General features: G+C 40.0%; 1 protein-coding gene across 1 annotated transcript in view; it reads right to left on the bottom strand.

Annotated features, from left to right (window-relative positions):
* Nucleotides 1–13,643, bottom strand: part of BRWD3 (bromodomain and WD repeat domain containing 3) — a 1,896,258-nt gene that overhangs the window by 1,723,070 nt on the left and 159,545 nt on the right. Inside the window, exon 11 of the mRNA XM_044057276.1 lies at nt 2,656–2,756. Within this exon, the coding sequence (XP_043913211.1) occupies nt 2,656–2,756 (101 nt within the window). The remainder of the gene's footprint in view (nt 1–2,655; nt 2,757–13,643) is intronic.

The raw sequence follows: 13,643 nt of genomic DNA, 5'->3' as shown, positions 1-13,643 counted from the left end.
TCACCTCTATGAATTAATTTGCTTTTTTTCCAAATTTCTTCTTTGCTGGAAATCAAGGCAGTGTGATTACTAGCCAGAAACCACATTTCACCCAAACTGGTCATTTTTAATGGCATTTTAAGCTGCTGCTCGTTATGCAACCAGCTCAGAAACCCCTTTGAATTCTTCACCTGCTAAGGCACAGAGCTTTTTTTCTGAAAGCTGCTCAATGCTTAACAAGTAACACTTCGTACTCCCCCCTCAAAAAACACAACTGAAAATCGTTTGTTGAAATCTGCTTTCCACGACCACACTTGTTAAGCTTTCCAAGGACATAATTTATCGCTTACGTCTAATCAAAGTGGCCAAAGTACTCTACATAGTTCAACTATTCTATAAAATACAAAATATTCAAAAATAGGTACTTGTTCTCTCAAATATGCCTGGAAGCTAGACTGCTTTGTGCTGCAAAAACCAGAGTGAACTGCTCCATTTAGCTGGATGTCAAACTGAAGAACTTGGCCAAATACAAAGACAACTTCAGTGGGGACATTCAGAAGTGCTCTGGCAGACAAAGTACAAACATCAGCCTTCAGGTAATTCATAAGCAGCAGTGATCCTTACAGTGAACACTTGCTATCCCCTAACTGGTAGATGCACACGAGACTACTGTTGCTCCTCATATAACCATGCTACTTTTTAAACTGAAGCCTTAATGGGTTACTTTGGTAGCATTAGAAGAATGGAGCATTAATGCTGTTTTAGCAATTTACTGCCATGAGTAACCGTCCTTACAAATCTGATATGTCTTGTAATTTAGGAAGTCATGCAAGCTTCCCAAAGACTTCAGAAACCACATGAGGAGTGGATTAGATTTGTGTAAGAAAGATGGTACCAGGAGCGGCCTTAGGTCAACTGGTGTCCTAGGCAAGGGCACCACGGCACCCTCTCACCACACCACCCAGTGCCCCCATCCTGGTCTACCTACACCAAATAAATACTGGAAAAGTGCCCCTACTACAGCGGCACCCTAGGTGGCCGCCTAGTTGGCCTGTGCCCAAGGCCGGCTATGGGTGGTACACCACGCAAATGATTTAAGTTCCAAGACAGACAAATTCTCCTGTCCAAATTTATGAAGGCCTCTCAAACCCTTGTTAAAAGGCAATGAAAAAAGTGCAGCAGTATCAATGCTCATGCTGGAAAGCAAAGATAACAGTATTTTTATGCAGTCTTCCAGGGTAAGACTGCACACATGACATCGTTATGATGATTCACCTTCTTAGTTGACATAGGGCTCTGCATGCAGCTGTTTCAGGCTGCTCACATTACCTTCCCAGAGAACTAATACTATTTTTTTTTTTTTTTTTTTTTTTTTTTAAGAGGGGGGTGAGGATGAGAAAATCTAAGGATCCTAACATAATCCCTTACTTTGTGTTAGGTGTCCAGCGAATGGACGTTTGTACATTCGTAGGCACAAGTGTTCCTTCCTAGAAGCTTTGCTTGTTCCATGACAGTTAGAAAGTTAGGCCTCAAGAGCCTTCTGGCACTGTGAATCTGGCACCGCAGTAGTGGCAAAAGTCTGGGACACAATACAAAGCTTCAAAGAAGAAAGGTAACACCTTTGATGTTAACCTACTCAAGTACAAGACCAAAGTGGCATCTCATCAGCCTGAAAGATTTGCTTAGTTTCTTCTTTTGAACAAATGCATGTAATTGACTAGGACTGTCAAGAGAAGAAAAAGGCATGTGCAAACAGTAGGTGAACTGTATTACAGCATGAGCACCCTCTACCTAGATGCAAATGTACCACAAAGGTTCTGTCGGAGTTAACACCCTGCAAAAACTAGAAAAAAGACTCTTTGTAAGGTTTGTTTTAAGCAGCAGTAGCAAAACAAACAGATGACAATGAAGATAAGTTCTAGCTTGATTTTTACTTCACTAACTCAACTTCAGACAACTGATGTGTAATCTTTAAGCCACATCTAGATGCAAGTGGGAGGATATGGGGTATGGAACTGTCAACAAGACACAGGTCCTCATGGACCGCACCTTCCCAAAAGGCATCTTAAAGAAATACGATTATGCCCAACTGACTACCAACATCGTGTGTCAGTTAAGTCAGTTACCAAGCAATAACTTCTCTCCTGTCATTCTCCTAACTGTAAATTACAAAGTTCCATCCTGTTATTGTAAAAACTGAAAAGTCATGAGTTCTGTGTTTTTTTACAAAGAAAACTAAATATGTTGGTGCGAGACAGAACTCTAATCAGCTCAGTTAGTGATCTAGTTTCATAGTACAAATTAAAACTACAATACCATGACGTAACAATTTCCCTAATATTACCTTAATTAGCAAGTGTATTCATTACTAGAATGTCAACAATTCTAAAATCTTCACTGTACCACCTACTAATCTACGTGAATTTCATTCCATTACACAGGTAAAAGGAGAGGTGCTGCACCAAACGAAACTTAAACATGTCAACTAATAGTTATAATACAGGTATACAGAATATAAAACAGGAAAAAAAAGCAATTTTAAATTCAGTTCAAATATTTATCCATTACACACTACTTTTGTTCAATGCTACACTGTTTCCTAAATATATGTTGCTTCAATCTTTTAAATCAGCATCTCAAAAGGAACATTTAACAATAAAATTCTGATTCACTTACCGAGTGAGCTTCTAATTCTGCAACCTTCTCTGGGGATTCATAGCCCAAATAATACACTCTTATCACGTGGTCAGTGCTACCAGTTGCTATAAACATTCCACCTTAGACAACAATTACAGTGATCATTAGATTCAAGGAATTCAGTATGCAAACACACTGTGCACTTTAAATCAAATACCTTCATTACCCATCATGCAGTGCCACTTCAGCCCGATTAATCCATTCTACTTACACAGAGTACGGTAAGTACACTATTACTTATGCCGTAGTAGTTCTATTACTGTATAGCTATTTTCTTTTTGAAATTCCTCCCAAAACTCCACACCATTTGTCCATTAAGTACATAATCTTATTCTAAGTTATACCCTCCAATATCCTGTAAAAGTTAACTGTGTTTACCTCACAACAGACCTGTAGGAGAGAAACTAGTACTATTAAGTGAAAATAAATGTGTCTGTGGCTATTCAAAGAGTTTGACTTTCAACCTAAAAAAAAAAAAAAAAAAAGTTTTTTCACTTGCAGAGTCCAAGAACAATGCATGTCTGAGGTAAGTATAAATAGCATATAACCTTCAAAGAGTTGCCTAAATATTCATGCTGTTGACCAATTACACTGACATGCACTGCTTGCACACACATTGTAAAACACCACAGCTATGTGGTGTTATTCAGTGTCGCATGTCCTTAGTTTTGTGCTACAGCCACCTTGACAAGTCAGGTGTCCTACTGCTGCAGGCACTTCAGCAGCACAGTGATAAAAGATGGAGGCAGTCAATATCCATTTACATCACTGAAATCAACATTTGTATAGCATGGACTCCACTATGCCAGCAGGGATAAGGGCGAAGAGCTCGGGAAGTCAGCCTGGACATTGGGATACTGCAGGCAGGAATCCAAGTATTAGTAGTGCAACTATGGGAATAACATTTCTATAATGTACACGTCTTTGTTTAAGCAACCAGGCTGAGGCTGAAAACAGTTGCTGCTGTCCCAACCACCAGCTGTGAGTAAATATTGTCATAATACAATAGGGCAGTAAGTACCTTAACACCCATGCTAGAAGCAGTCTCAGTCACAACAAAGCATAAACACAATACATCAAAGGAATCATAACAAACCTAACAGAACAGAAAATGAGGGAACCAATTTAAAAAGCTAAAGCAGTCTTGCACAGCAAGATTATCTTCCAAGGGTCCAGATTACAGATGTAAAGATGTAAAAACTTGATAGTATGGTTGAATGAAGAACCTATCATAATTTTAGAGGCTTACAGTATTTCACGGTTTCATTACTAACACGTGGAATTTTTGATGCATAATAAAGAAATAAAGGGCTCCCCAATGGAGTACTTATCTGGTCTTGAGCTTTTAAGCCAGTTGGCCATGTGGAGGGCAGTATACATTGCTCACAATGCTGACTACAAATGGGCGTCTGCATTTGTGAACAGAAGCAATGAAGTTCACAAACAAAGTAGGTACAGACTAGATGGACACTGGCATGCTTGGATGTACTAGGGATTTGATGTATGCCACATAAAAGGGGAAGGACCCCTAACACAGCCAGGACGGATACATGGGGGCAACCTAGCAGTAAAGTTTCAGTAGTAAGGACTGCAAACAGCATTACTTATAACTTTTGCCCCAAAAGGCTCTACTTCCAGAGCCAGTAGTCATTCTTCCCATTCTAAGCAAGGCAGATGACCTCTCACTTGAAAGTCAGTATATTTCTGGTACAACTGACCTATGCTTGTGTAATCTTTAGTTTCTTCTTGCCCCACCGGCCTTCACAGATCTGGGTTCAGAGAAGCTGCCCAGGCAAAATATGCCCCCAGGTATGGCAGCCCAACCAAGAGATTTCCCAATGCTGCCTCTCCAGGTTCTAGGTCAGACAGACAAGTGAATAGTTGTACCAAAATCCCAGGATGCTCAGAAGCAAGGAAGAGTGGAATGAGGACGGAAATACCACTGCAATAGTGAACATATCCAAACATTACAACTATGGTATTTTTTTAGAAAACTTGTAATATGTTCACCACTATGTTCACTGCTGTAGTGGTAACACATGAGAAGATTACCACATTTTATGGATCACTGGGTGATTGTCTTTGAGAAGGTGTTGGTTGTATCAGTCCCTGCAGAGTGGTCATGGAAAATCCTGCCCTGGCTCAAGTAGTAAAGGCAAAATTCTAATTCTTGGAAAAGATGCGAGAAGATGACCACATGGTTTCTTCCAAAATTGCCCGGGTACTGTAGGCCCTCATATCAGCTAGATTAATGGAGGTCAACACAATGAGCTAATCATTTAGATACAGTGTACTTGGAGACGGGCATCCCCTTCCTCTACATTGCAGAAGATATGGATAACTGGTCTGATTTCCCTTCTCTCTCTCTCTCTGTCCTCTCACTGTAAAATCTCAGTTGCTCATGCACATCCCAGAGGTACAAGATTCTTTCCCCCTCATGATCTGTGGGCAAGATACAATTCAAAAATATGAATGGCTCAACATAAGAATAATTTTGGCACCACTATGAACATGTATATGGGACTGGTATGAAGTGTCATGAACTATAAAAAAACTGCAATTTATACACAAGGGCTTGACGTCCTGAAATCACATTGACAGAAGTAATCCATAATAAAAAAGGACAACCTTCAAGCATAGGTACTTGAAGGGTGGTGCAGAACCTGTTAAAGGGTGGCAATGTTCACTTCTTCAGGATACAGATGAGGCCCTGTGGTGGAGAAAGTTCCTGCTTAGGTGGTCTCAAATGCAGGACACCCTTGAAAAGAGCTTTAGTGTAAGAGTAAAGAGGTGGCTCCCAAGGCAGTTAAGGTAAAATATCAAACGAGCACCTGCATTGGTGCATAAGCAAATCCTGAACTATAAATCTGACAGGTATTTGAGGACTGTTGACACGAAACTGCAGTTCAGATTCAAACCCTTCTGGCATCAAATGGAAAATATTTTTTTCATTTTACTAGGTATGACTTTCTTGCATCCACCTAGCCTTCCTTAAAATAGAAAGCAAATCCTTGAAAAACATGTAAAAAGGGAATGACAGAAAACTAAACTATCAAAATTAGGTTATTCAAAGGATATGTAAATGATACTTTTTGGGGTTCACATGCTGAGGCAGCAGGACAGACTATACAGCTGTTAGCAACTTACTCTAACTGTAGATGCTTGCATAAACTTCTTAGGATTTTACCACACAAGGCCTGACACCGGTCCTGATTTCCAGTGCTTTGAACCATTTTCTCTCCTATTCCCACCCACTCAAGAGGCAACAACAAATTAATAGTATAAGAGCATCCTGCCATCTACTTCTAGATCTGTGACTAAAGCACAGACAGATCTCTGCATAAGTGGACCAATGACCACAATTCCAATTCAGAAGGGACTTACTAAGCTTTCCCTGCAGACATTACATCTGGGGTAGATATCTAGCATATAAGGGTGACAGAGGAGGGAAAGGGAAAAAAGAATGACCAGCGACCCAACTCAACCCTAAAGCAAACCCAGGGAAAGAAAAAGGTGAAGGAAGGGAAATATTACTGGAAAATTTGTCAGACTCCAGTATCTACAATTACAATAAGCTCCTAATACAGCTGTACCATGTTCATCATACTGTCCATTCTTGCAGTACTGATCATTTCTTAAAAGGATCCTCAAAGCATTTGAGCCCTGGGGATATTGGGCCTGAGGAGGAGGAACTGGTTGCAGGGGGTCCTACAATGTGGCAGCAGTAAAGCCCAACATTACTATGGAGAACATATCCAGGATGCAGTTTTCTGGAAGTGTGTGAATGATGGTCAAGGAACAGTTTCCAGAACTGCTAATCCCTTTTATTTTAAAAAGGCAGCAGTGGCTTTAGCAGAATCTATCATCACTTGACCTGGAATGAACGGCAGAAAGAGATGCAATCTACCATTTGGAAATGGACTGCTTTAGCACACAGCTGGACCATTTTCCTTGCTTTTTATTTTGTTCAAAACACCACCACAGCTGTTTATGCACACCGTATGAATGTAAGAGCCTTTCATTAGAGAGTAGGTACACAGGGAAGGGGAAAGCGAAACTCAAGGATGTCAGTCATTACTTAAACATGAAAGAAGAGGCATTGCAAAGTGTGACAGATTCTTATTTCCTACAAAGCTATCTACACAAGAGGGTATGTTCTGAAATGTTTCTGTCATCAGAAAATGTGTTTTCCATAAGTACTTCTTTGGGATAATTTCTGCTATAAGTGGGTGTAGGGCGTGAATAACTTCAATGATTGGACAATCTTGCTCTTCACCTCTAACTTTTTGAAATTTTCAACTCCTCCACAAAACTGTTCATAAGATTTGAGCTTAAATCTGTCAAACAGATCTCTTATCACAGACCCCAAAAGCTGCTGACCTACAGGATGGAAAAGCAGCACTGGAGCCACATTTCACAGAATGCTTTGCTACCTGGGAAAATAGATTGCATAAATATAGCCCTGTAACACTCAGCATTGTCCTTTAAAAACACAAAAACATACAGCTGTGTCTGTTGAAGTGTGGGATTGGAAATTAAGCTCCCTGAAAACCATAGCACCACAATGCTGGTTACTGGATAGTATAAAGCATCCATCCACATAAATGAAAAAGTACTAGGAAATCTAGTTTAATGTATACTGTACAGCACTTTCAACAAGAGTTCTGTCTCTCCAATTCTTTCTATTAATTCTTGTGCCATTCTTCTACATTAACATCTATAATTTATGGCATGTACCTAAACACAACTGTACTATGTTGTTCTTTTAGTTCACTGTTGCAGTAATAATTCTGTGGAAGATTTCCAGAGCTAGAGAGAGTTGGGAAGGTCTGCCAGAGGCTCGACCAGGTGAGATTAGCCCTTGCAGGATGACCGAGGAAAACCTTGCCCCTGAACCTGAAAAGCAGCTCCTAAGTTACAGTGCTTGGAAAATATATAGACAGATGTTGAAATGGCTTCCTCGAAGATGATGAGAGTGGAAACCCTCCTAAGGCAGGCATTAGTAGCAGCCATTGCCCTAGCTGTATGTGCCTTGAACTTTTGGGTGCTGGCTTTCCATAATGGTAGTAACACAATGAGATACAATTTGGAATCCATTTAGATATGGTTGGCTTATTAACAGGTCTCTGTTCCTTTCCTTTTGCAAAGGCTACAAACATTTGATCGCATCTTCTGCAAGACCTTTTGTCCATTTAAAATCTGAGCAACTTATGCACATTCAAGGAAAGCAACATTCTTTTACCCTTATTTTGCAGACATGTAAAAAACTGAGGTTAACACAACACTTGAATCACAAAGGTGGAGACTGTATGGAGAGAGTGAACCTGTCCTCCTGAAAGCTCAAAGATGGTTCTTTACACATCACAGCTTTGATTTCAGAGACAATCTTAGCGGAATTTAGAGCTCCTAAGAGCAGTTTTCCAAGTAAGCATTTTCATGTCCACTGAAACTGTAAGCTCAAATGGAGGGAAGGCAGATTTCTCCAAGCACAAAACCAAGGTCCCAAGGGGTTGCTGGTTCTTTTCTGGGTACTCTCGGGTTAAAAATTTCTTTAAGAAACTGTTTCAAGAACTGACAACAGAAGACAGATAAGTACAGATGTAGGGCTGAGGAGTGAATATTAAGACGGTCCTTTTTGCAAAGTTCTGATAGCTAGCCAAGGACCAGGACCAGTCTGGCTTAGAGTATCTGGTGACTATTACCAAGGCAACAGTGGGAATAAAAATGTGCCCGTTTTGAAGTGTAAGATTTCTTAGTACTAGGTCCCCTAGTCTCCTTTAGACTTGTAAAATGAACTCTGAAAACATTTGTCTGGTGGGGATAAGTACTACATTATCCACCCAGCAAGTACTAGATTATGCACCCAGCCATCTTCAGTTTGTTCAAGTGAGGACGTGTTGTGGACCCTTGTGCTGAGTGAGGAGATCCACCTCCAGTGGTAGTATACATGGTTCCATTATTAGCCATGCTCAACATGGAGAGCCACTGTAGCCGAGGCCACAGGGAAAACACTATGATTACCTTTGGCATGTCTTCCTAAATTCTGCAGTACCCTCTGGATTAGGAGCAAGGGAGGAAAAGGAAACAAAAATAGGCTTGTCCATAGGAAGGATAAGGCATATGTCAGCAATCAACCCTTCTCTAGCATCCCTGTTGTACAGGTTTTTTTTTTTCTTTTTTTTTTTTTTTTTTTTTTTTGTTGTGAGTGGCCTGTTTTGCTGTAAAGCAAAAAAAGCCCATTTCTGGCACACTCCCATGTATGATTCAATTGAAAAACACTTCTCTCTTCTGCTTTGACTCATTTGGGCCTAGACTCATCCTGCTTAAAGGGTCTGCAAGATTTTTCCAATCCTGACAGGTACTGGACCAAGAGGGTCAAGTCCCTTGTGCCAGTTCCCAAACTTGTATGGCCAAGCCTGCACAGGGGTAAAAAGTGGGTGCCTGCATGCTTGTTTATGTATCACATCACTGTGGCATTGTTTGTCTAGGTCTTCTGCAGGTGCTTGCATGCTAGTAGCTTGTGAAACACTTGCTCAATAAAATCAAGTGCTCAAATTCCCACTAGCCTGATCTCTTATTTCTATGTAGCATTCGCAGCACCTGAACCTATAACACTGTAAAACCACACCAGAACACAAACTCTAACCCTAAAACTCAAACATAGTTCCCAGTCAGTGTCCCCACTCTCTTACTCTACTACTCCACTTGTGCTCTCTAACATTAAAGTACCCAAACCTACAACTCCCTTCCCTCTCTTGAACCCTAAAATTCCCCTCTAGCTCCCTTCCCATCTTGTTCAAACTCAAACAATGTCTTCTGTATGAAAACAGCTTGCCCAAACTCATTTGAGTTTCAGCATGAACAGCAGCTGACTTGAGCTGTAAGACTCTCAAGTCCCTGACTTAAAGACCATGGATTTTAAGCACCCTACCACTTGTACTATAACCATATGTCTTTGAGAAAGGTAACTGACTGCCACTGGGCTTTGAAAGTGACCAATGTCCTGTGGACAGCCATCATCTCAGTGGCTGATGTGTTACTAATGTTTTTTTTTTTGTCTTCTAAAGTACCATGAACAGTCATTTCTCCTCAATAAACCCCCCCAGGAAAAGTGTGAAGCATCCATTATAAGAATTTGGGTGCCTTTCACCAGCCTGTAGGGAACTCCCTGCTTGGTCATGAAGGCTTGCATCTGGAGCACCAGGATGATGCAGGGAAGGACAGAAGTGGATTTTTTCAAAGAATGCTAATATTGGTACCTACATTTCTTTCTAGTACCAGAGTAATTTCCTTAGACAGAGTCTGGCAGGAGGAAACCATCAGTATATGCATGAAGCCGTGGACCAGCAATTTCTTAAAAACTCCCCAGCTAAGATAGTGGTCCTTTGTGATATTTCCTGGAAATATTGTGTTAGAATCAGGATGTTGACTTCTGGAAAGCAGGCCCGGTAGAGCTGCAAGTGGAATGTGCGGAAGATGAGTGAGAACCCCACCCAGAAATCCATGCTCAGCTGTAGGGATGAGCATATTTCTTCCAGACATGGACCCTGAATACAGCAGTCATCCAAATATGGGTGAATACAGATGCCCTTTTTCCTGCAGAATGCTATCAATGGACCCAGACATTCTGCAAAACTCTGGAAGAAATGGACAAGCCAAAGGGATGCACAAAACAGGTAGACAGCCCCATGCCTTGAAATATAGGAATTGCTTGTGTCTCTGCACTATGGGAATATGCAGGCAAGCATCCTTCAGGTCCAAGAACACCTTAACAGCTTCTCGTCTGATAATGGGTATAAGTTTCTGTAGAGTAAGGCAGAATTTTGGGACCAGCAAAAACTTTAGTTTTGAGAGGTCAAGGATTGGCTTCCATGACTATTTTCTTCATATTAGAAACAGCCAAGAAAAAAGGTGGTTTCAGAAGGTTCTGCAGATACCTGGAACAGTAGGTTTTTGAACTTAAGCCTGTGCGCCAGCTGTGGTTGGTCCTTTGGTATGGGACATGCCTAAAGACATGGAAATCTGAGAACTGTAGCTTGTGTTCCCGACTTTACCAAGCTTAGTACACACTTAACATAGGTAATGCAGAGACAGTTTGGGTAAAAATGAAACACCCTTCTCCCCATTTCTTTTTTGGCTAGTGCTGGGGTTGAATTTTTGAAGGGGTCAAGTATTGCTCTGCTGAGTCAGATCTTCTCCTTGCTGGACTTCCGAGACGAACCCAAAAGGTCTGGATCGGGAGTTGATTTGCCACTTTCTGGGTATGTGCCTTTCCTTCATACACTTATCCTTAGTCTATGGGGTAGGAAAGGACCACACTTTACTAGTGAAATTTCTATTGGGCCTTAGGAGGCAAACCTGAAGTTTCATCTTCTACACATTTTTTTTTAAATACAAATTCAGCTAGGGACCCAATGAGGGAATTCATGTAAAGGGCATTTAGGATGACCACTTCAACAAGCACATGCAGGTTTGTTCCTGAACCAAGATTGCTTGCTGATAACAGACCCCTTGGCAGCTGCCCTGCTGTATTGCACCCAAATCATCAAATTCAAGTTTCAAGGAATGACTGGCAACTTAGGAACTACTGTTGCAAAAAATGTAGCATCTCCTGGAGAGTCTTATCCTGAATCCCCTCTGGTTTATGTTTACATCTCATCCACAAGGAATTCTCCTAGCATTTAATCATATGAAAATGACAGTTTAAGGCTCTCATGATCCAAAGTAGCTGATACATATGCCTTTTTCCCAAAAATTGATAGAGAGCTCTGATCTCTATAATCACTGGGGAGCCCTTCGACCCCCTGGAATATGACATGTCAGGATCCACTGCTGGTTTGCTATACAGGTGCCTGTAGCAGTGAAGCATTCTACAACACTCTGAAAAAAACTTTCTGGCTGCATCTGATTCTGACAAGAAAACCCGAAGATGACACTGGTTGAAGATCCTTTACAAAACTAACTTCCTGTCACTAGATGGGAGGGTGTTCACTGGCTTGTGGGTAAGTATCTAGTATTGTGCCGTCTCAAGTTTCTACAAGGCAGAAATTCCCAAAAGTTATTACTGCAACAATGGACTTGATACAGACGGTTCTCGCTTGCTTGATGTTTACATGAAGTCCAAATTCTCTGTGGTCAATATGCAGCACACTCACTGGCCAGAGGTCACATTTAACTAGTTTTGGCACAATGGAGCCAGCCAGCCCAGGGGCAAAGGAATGAAGGGGAGGTGTGTGGGATTTGGGAATTTGGTACCATTACAGCTGCTCCCTGTTTGGAGATGAGCCCCAAGTGTTCCCAGACCTTCCTATTTCTTTTTGTGTGTAACCTTTTCACCTTTTAGCTGCATTTCCCTGCCACTAGCAGTGAGGACCTTGCATTAAGAGACAAATTGTTAGGAATATGGGTACAACACATGCTTAAACGTCACAACAGTCCTTTAGGATCCAGTCTTTTGAAACCAATTATAAAACCATGATCTGAAGAGTAACTCCTTATGTAGTGGTGCACTAAGGAGTAGCCTCTGCCTCTGCAAGTCTTCATGAACTTCAACCCACTGCAAATGCATTCCAGACAATCTCTGAAACACTTTATGCAGAGCTGTTCTTAGGAACAAGGCAAAAACACTGTTTAAGTCTTTCTATTGACCTTAACAACTAATACTTTGTCTATCAAATTATGAAACAACTTAATATTTTGCTACTTTCTTACTACACAGTAAATAATTTTCAGCAAAAATGCTTACAATGTTATTTACTGGCATCACTGCCCTAAAGTGCATCAAAGCTTCTCTGAGCAGACTGCACAAATCCATTCCACGTACAATTTTCTTAAGTGATGTGCAAAAGATCTTCCCTTATCCTCCATCTTTATTTCCCAACTATTTATAATCTAAGGTTCTACAAATTTGCAAAAACTAGGCACAACCTGCAAAAACACATTGATGTGGCTCTTAAGAGGATGCACGACAGACTACTTCAATAGCAAATTGTCTCTACTACATCTGATAAGAAAAAAACAAAAAAAGAAACGAATAAGTAGAAAAAACGCTCACTTTATTAGCATAAAAATAAGAGCTGGAATAACACTTATAATACATTTCCCAAAAGAAGAGAAATGTCATACATACAATCCAAAATAAAATGAATTACATGCAACACTTCTATTTTAAACCTAAACATTAGTATGGGTATTACCATATTACTTTACCCATATGTATATTTTGGGAAATGTATTATAAGATTTATTCCAGCTCTTATTTTGTATACGAGTATAAACATATATAGAAATATAAAACAGTACAGCAAGCAGACACAGCTCCCTACGAACAAAGGTCCCAAGGACGCAGTAACAAAACAAAATATAACTGTCCAAACTGCAAATAGCATCCAAGGAACCACCAAAGCAGCACGTTAATACGTATAAACAGAAAAATAGCGTCTTTTAAACTTGAAACTATAAAATGTAGGACAACTTGTAAACGATCAAACTTTTATTGTAAGACAGTAAGCGCTTTCACCTCTAAGGCTTCATCAGACTTGTAAAAACAATTACTGGACCATTTAAATAACCTAAGCCGATTTAAAATTAATGACGTCACTTCCTTAGATACAAGTATACAATTTAGTATATATGTAAGTAATAGATTTCTCATTTCAAAGCGCTTAAAAATTCCTTCACAATATTCCATTGTAATTAAAATATGCAGTCAAATATATTATAAAATCAATAAACTATTCATACTAAAGTTTACTTAAACACGGTTTAAAATAAAAAGCATATTCAAATCATAAGCAATAAATATATAAATATAACACAACACATGTAAGTGAACCTTAATAAATTCATGAATAAGCCTGCAGAATCTCAATATAAAAATGCAATAATTCATACACATGTAAAAATTCATACAAATATAAATAACAATACTAATATGAATATAAATATTAGTATAAATATACATATTA

Source organism: Protopterus annectens, chromosome 15.part0 (assembly GCF_019279795.1).
Source record: "Protopterus annectens isolate FY-2018-M chromosome 15.part0, PAN1.0, whole genome shotgun sequence".
Lineage (NCBI taxonomy): Eukaryota > Metazoa > Chordata > Ceratodontiformes > Protopteridae > Protopterus > Protopterus annectens.
Note: the sequence above shows the minus strand (reverse complement) of the source record. Positions and strands in the feature narration are given on the sequence as shown.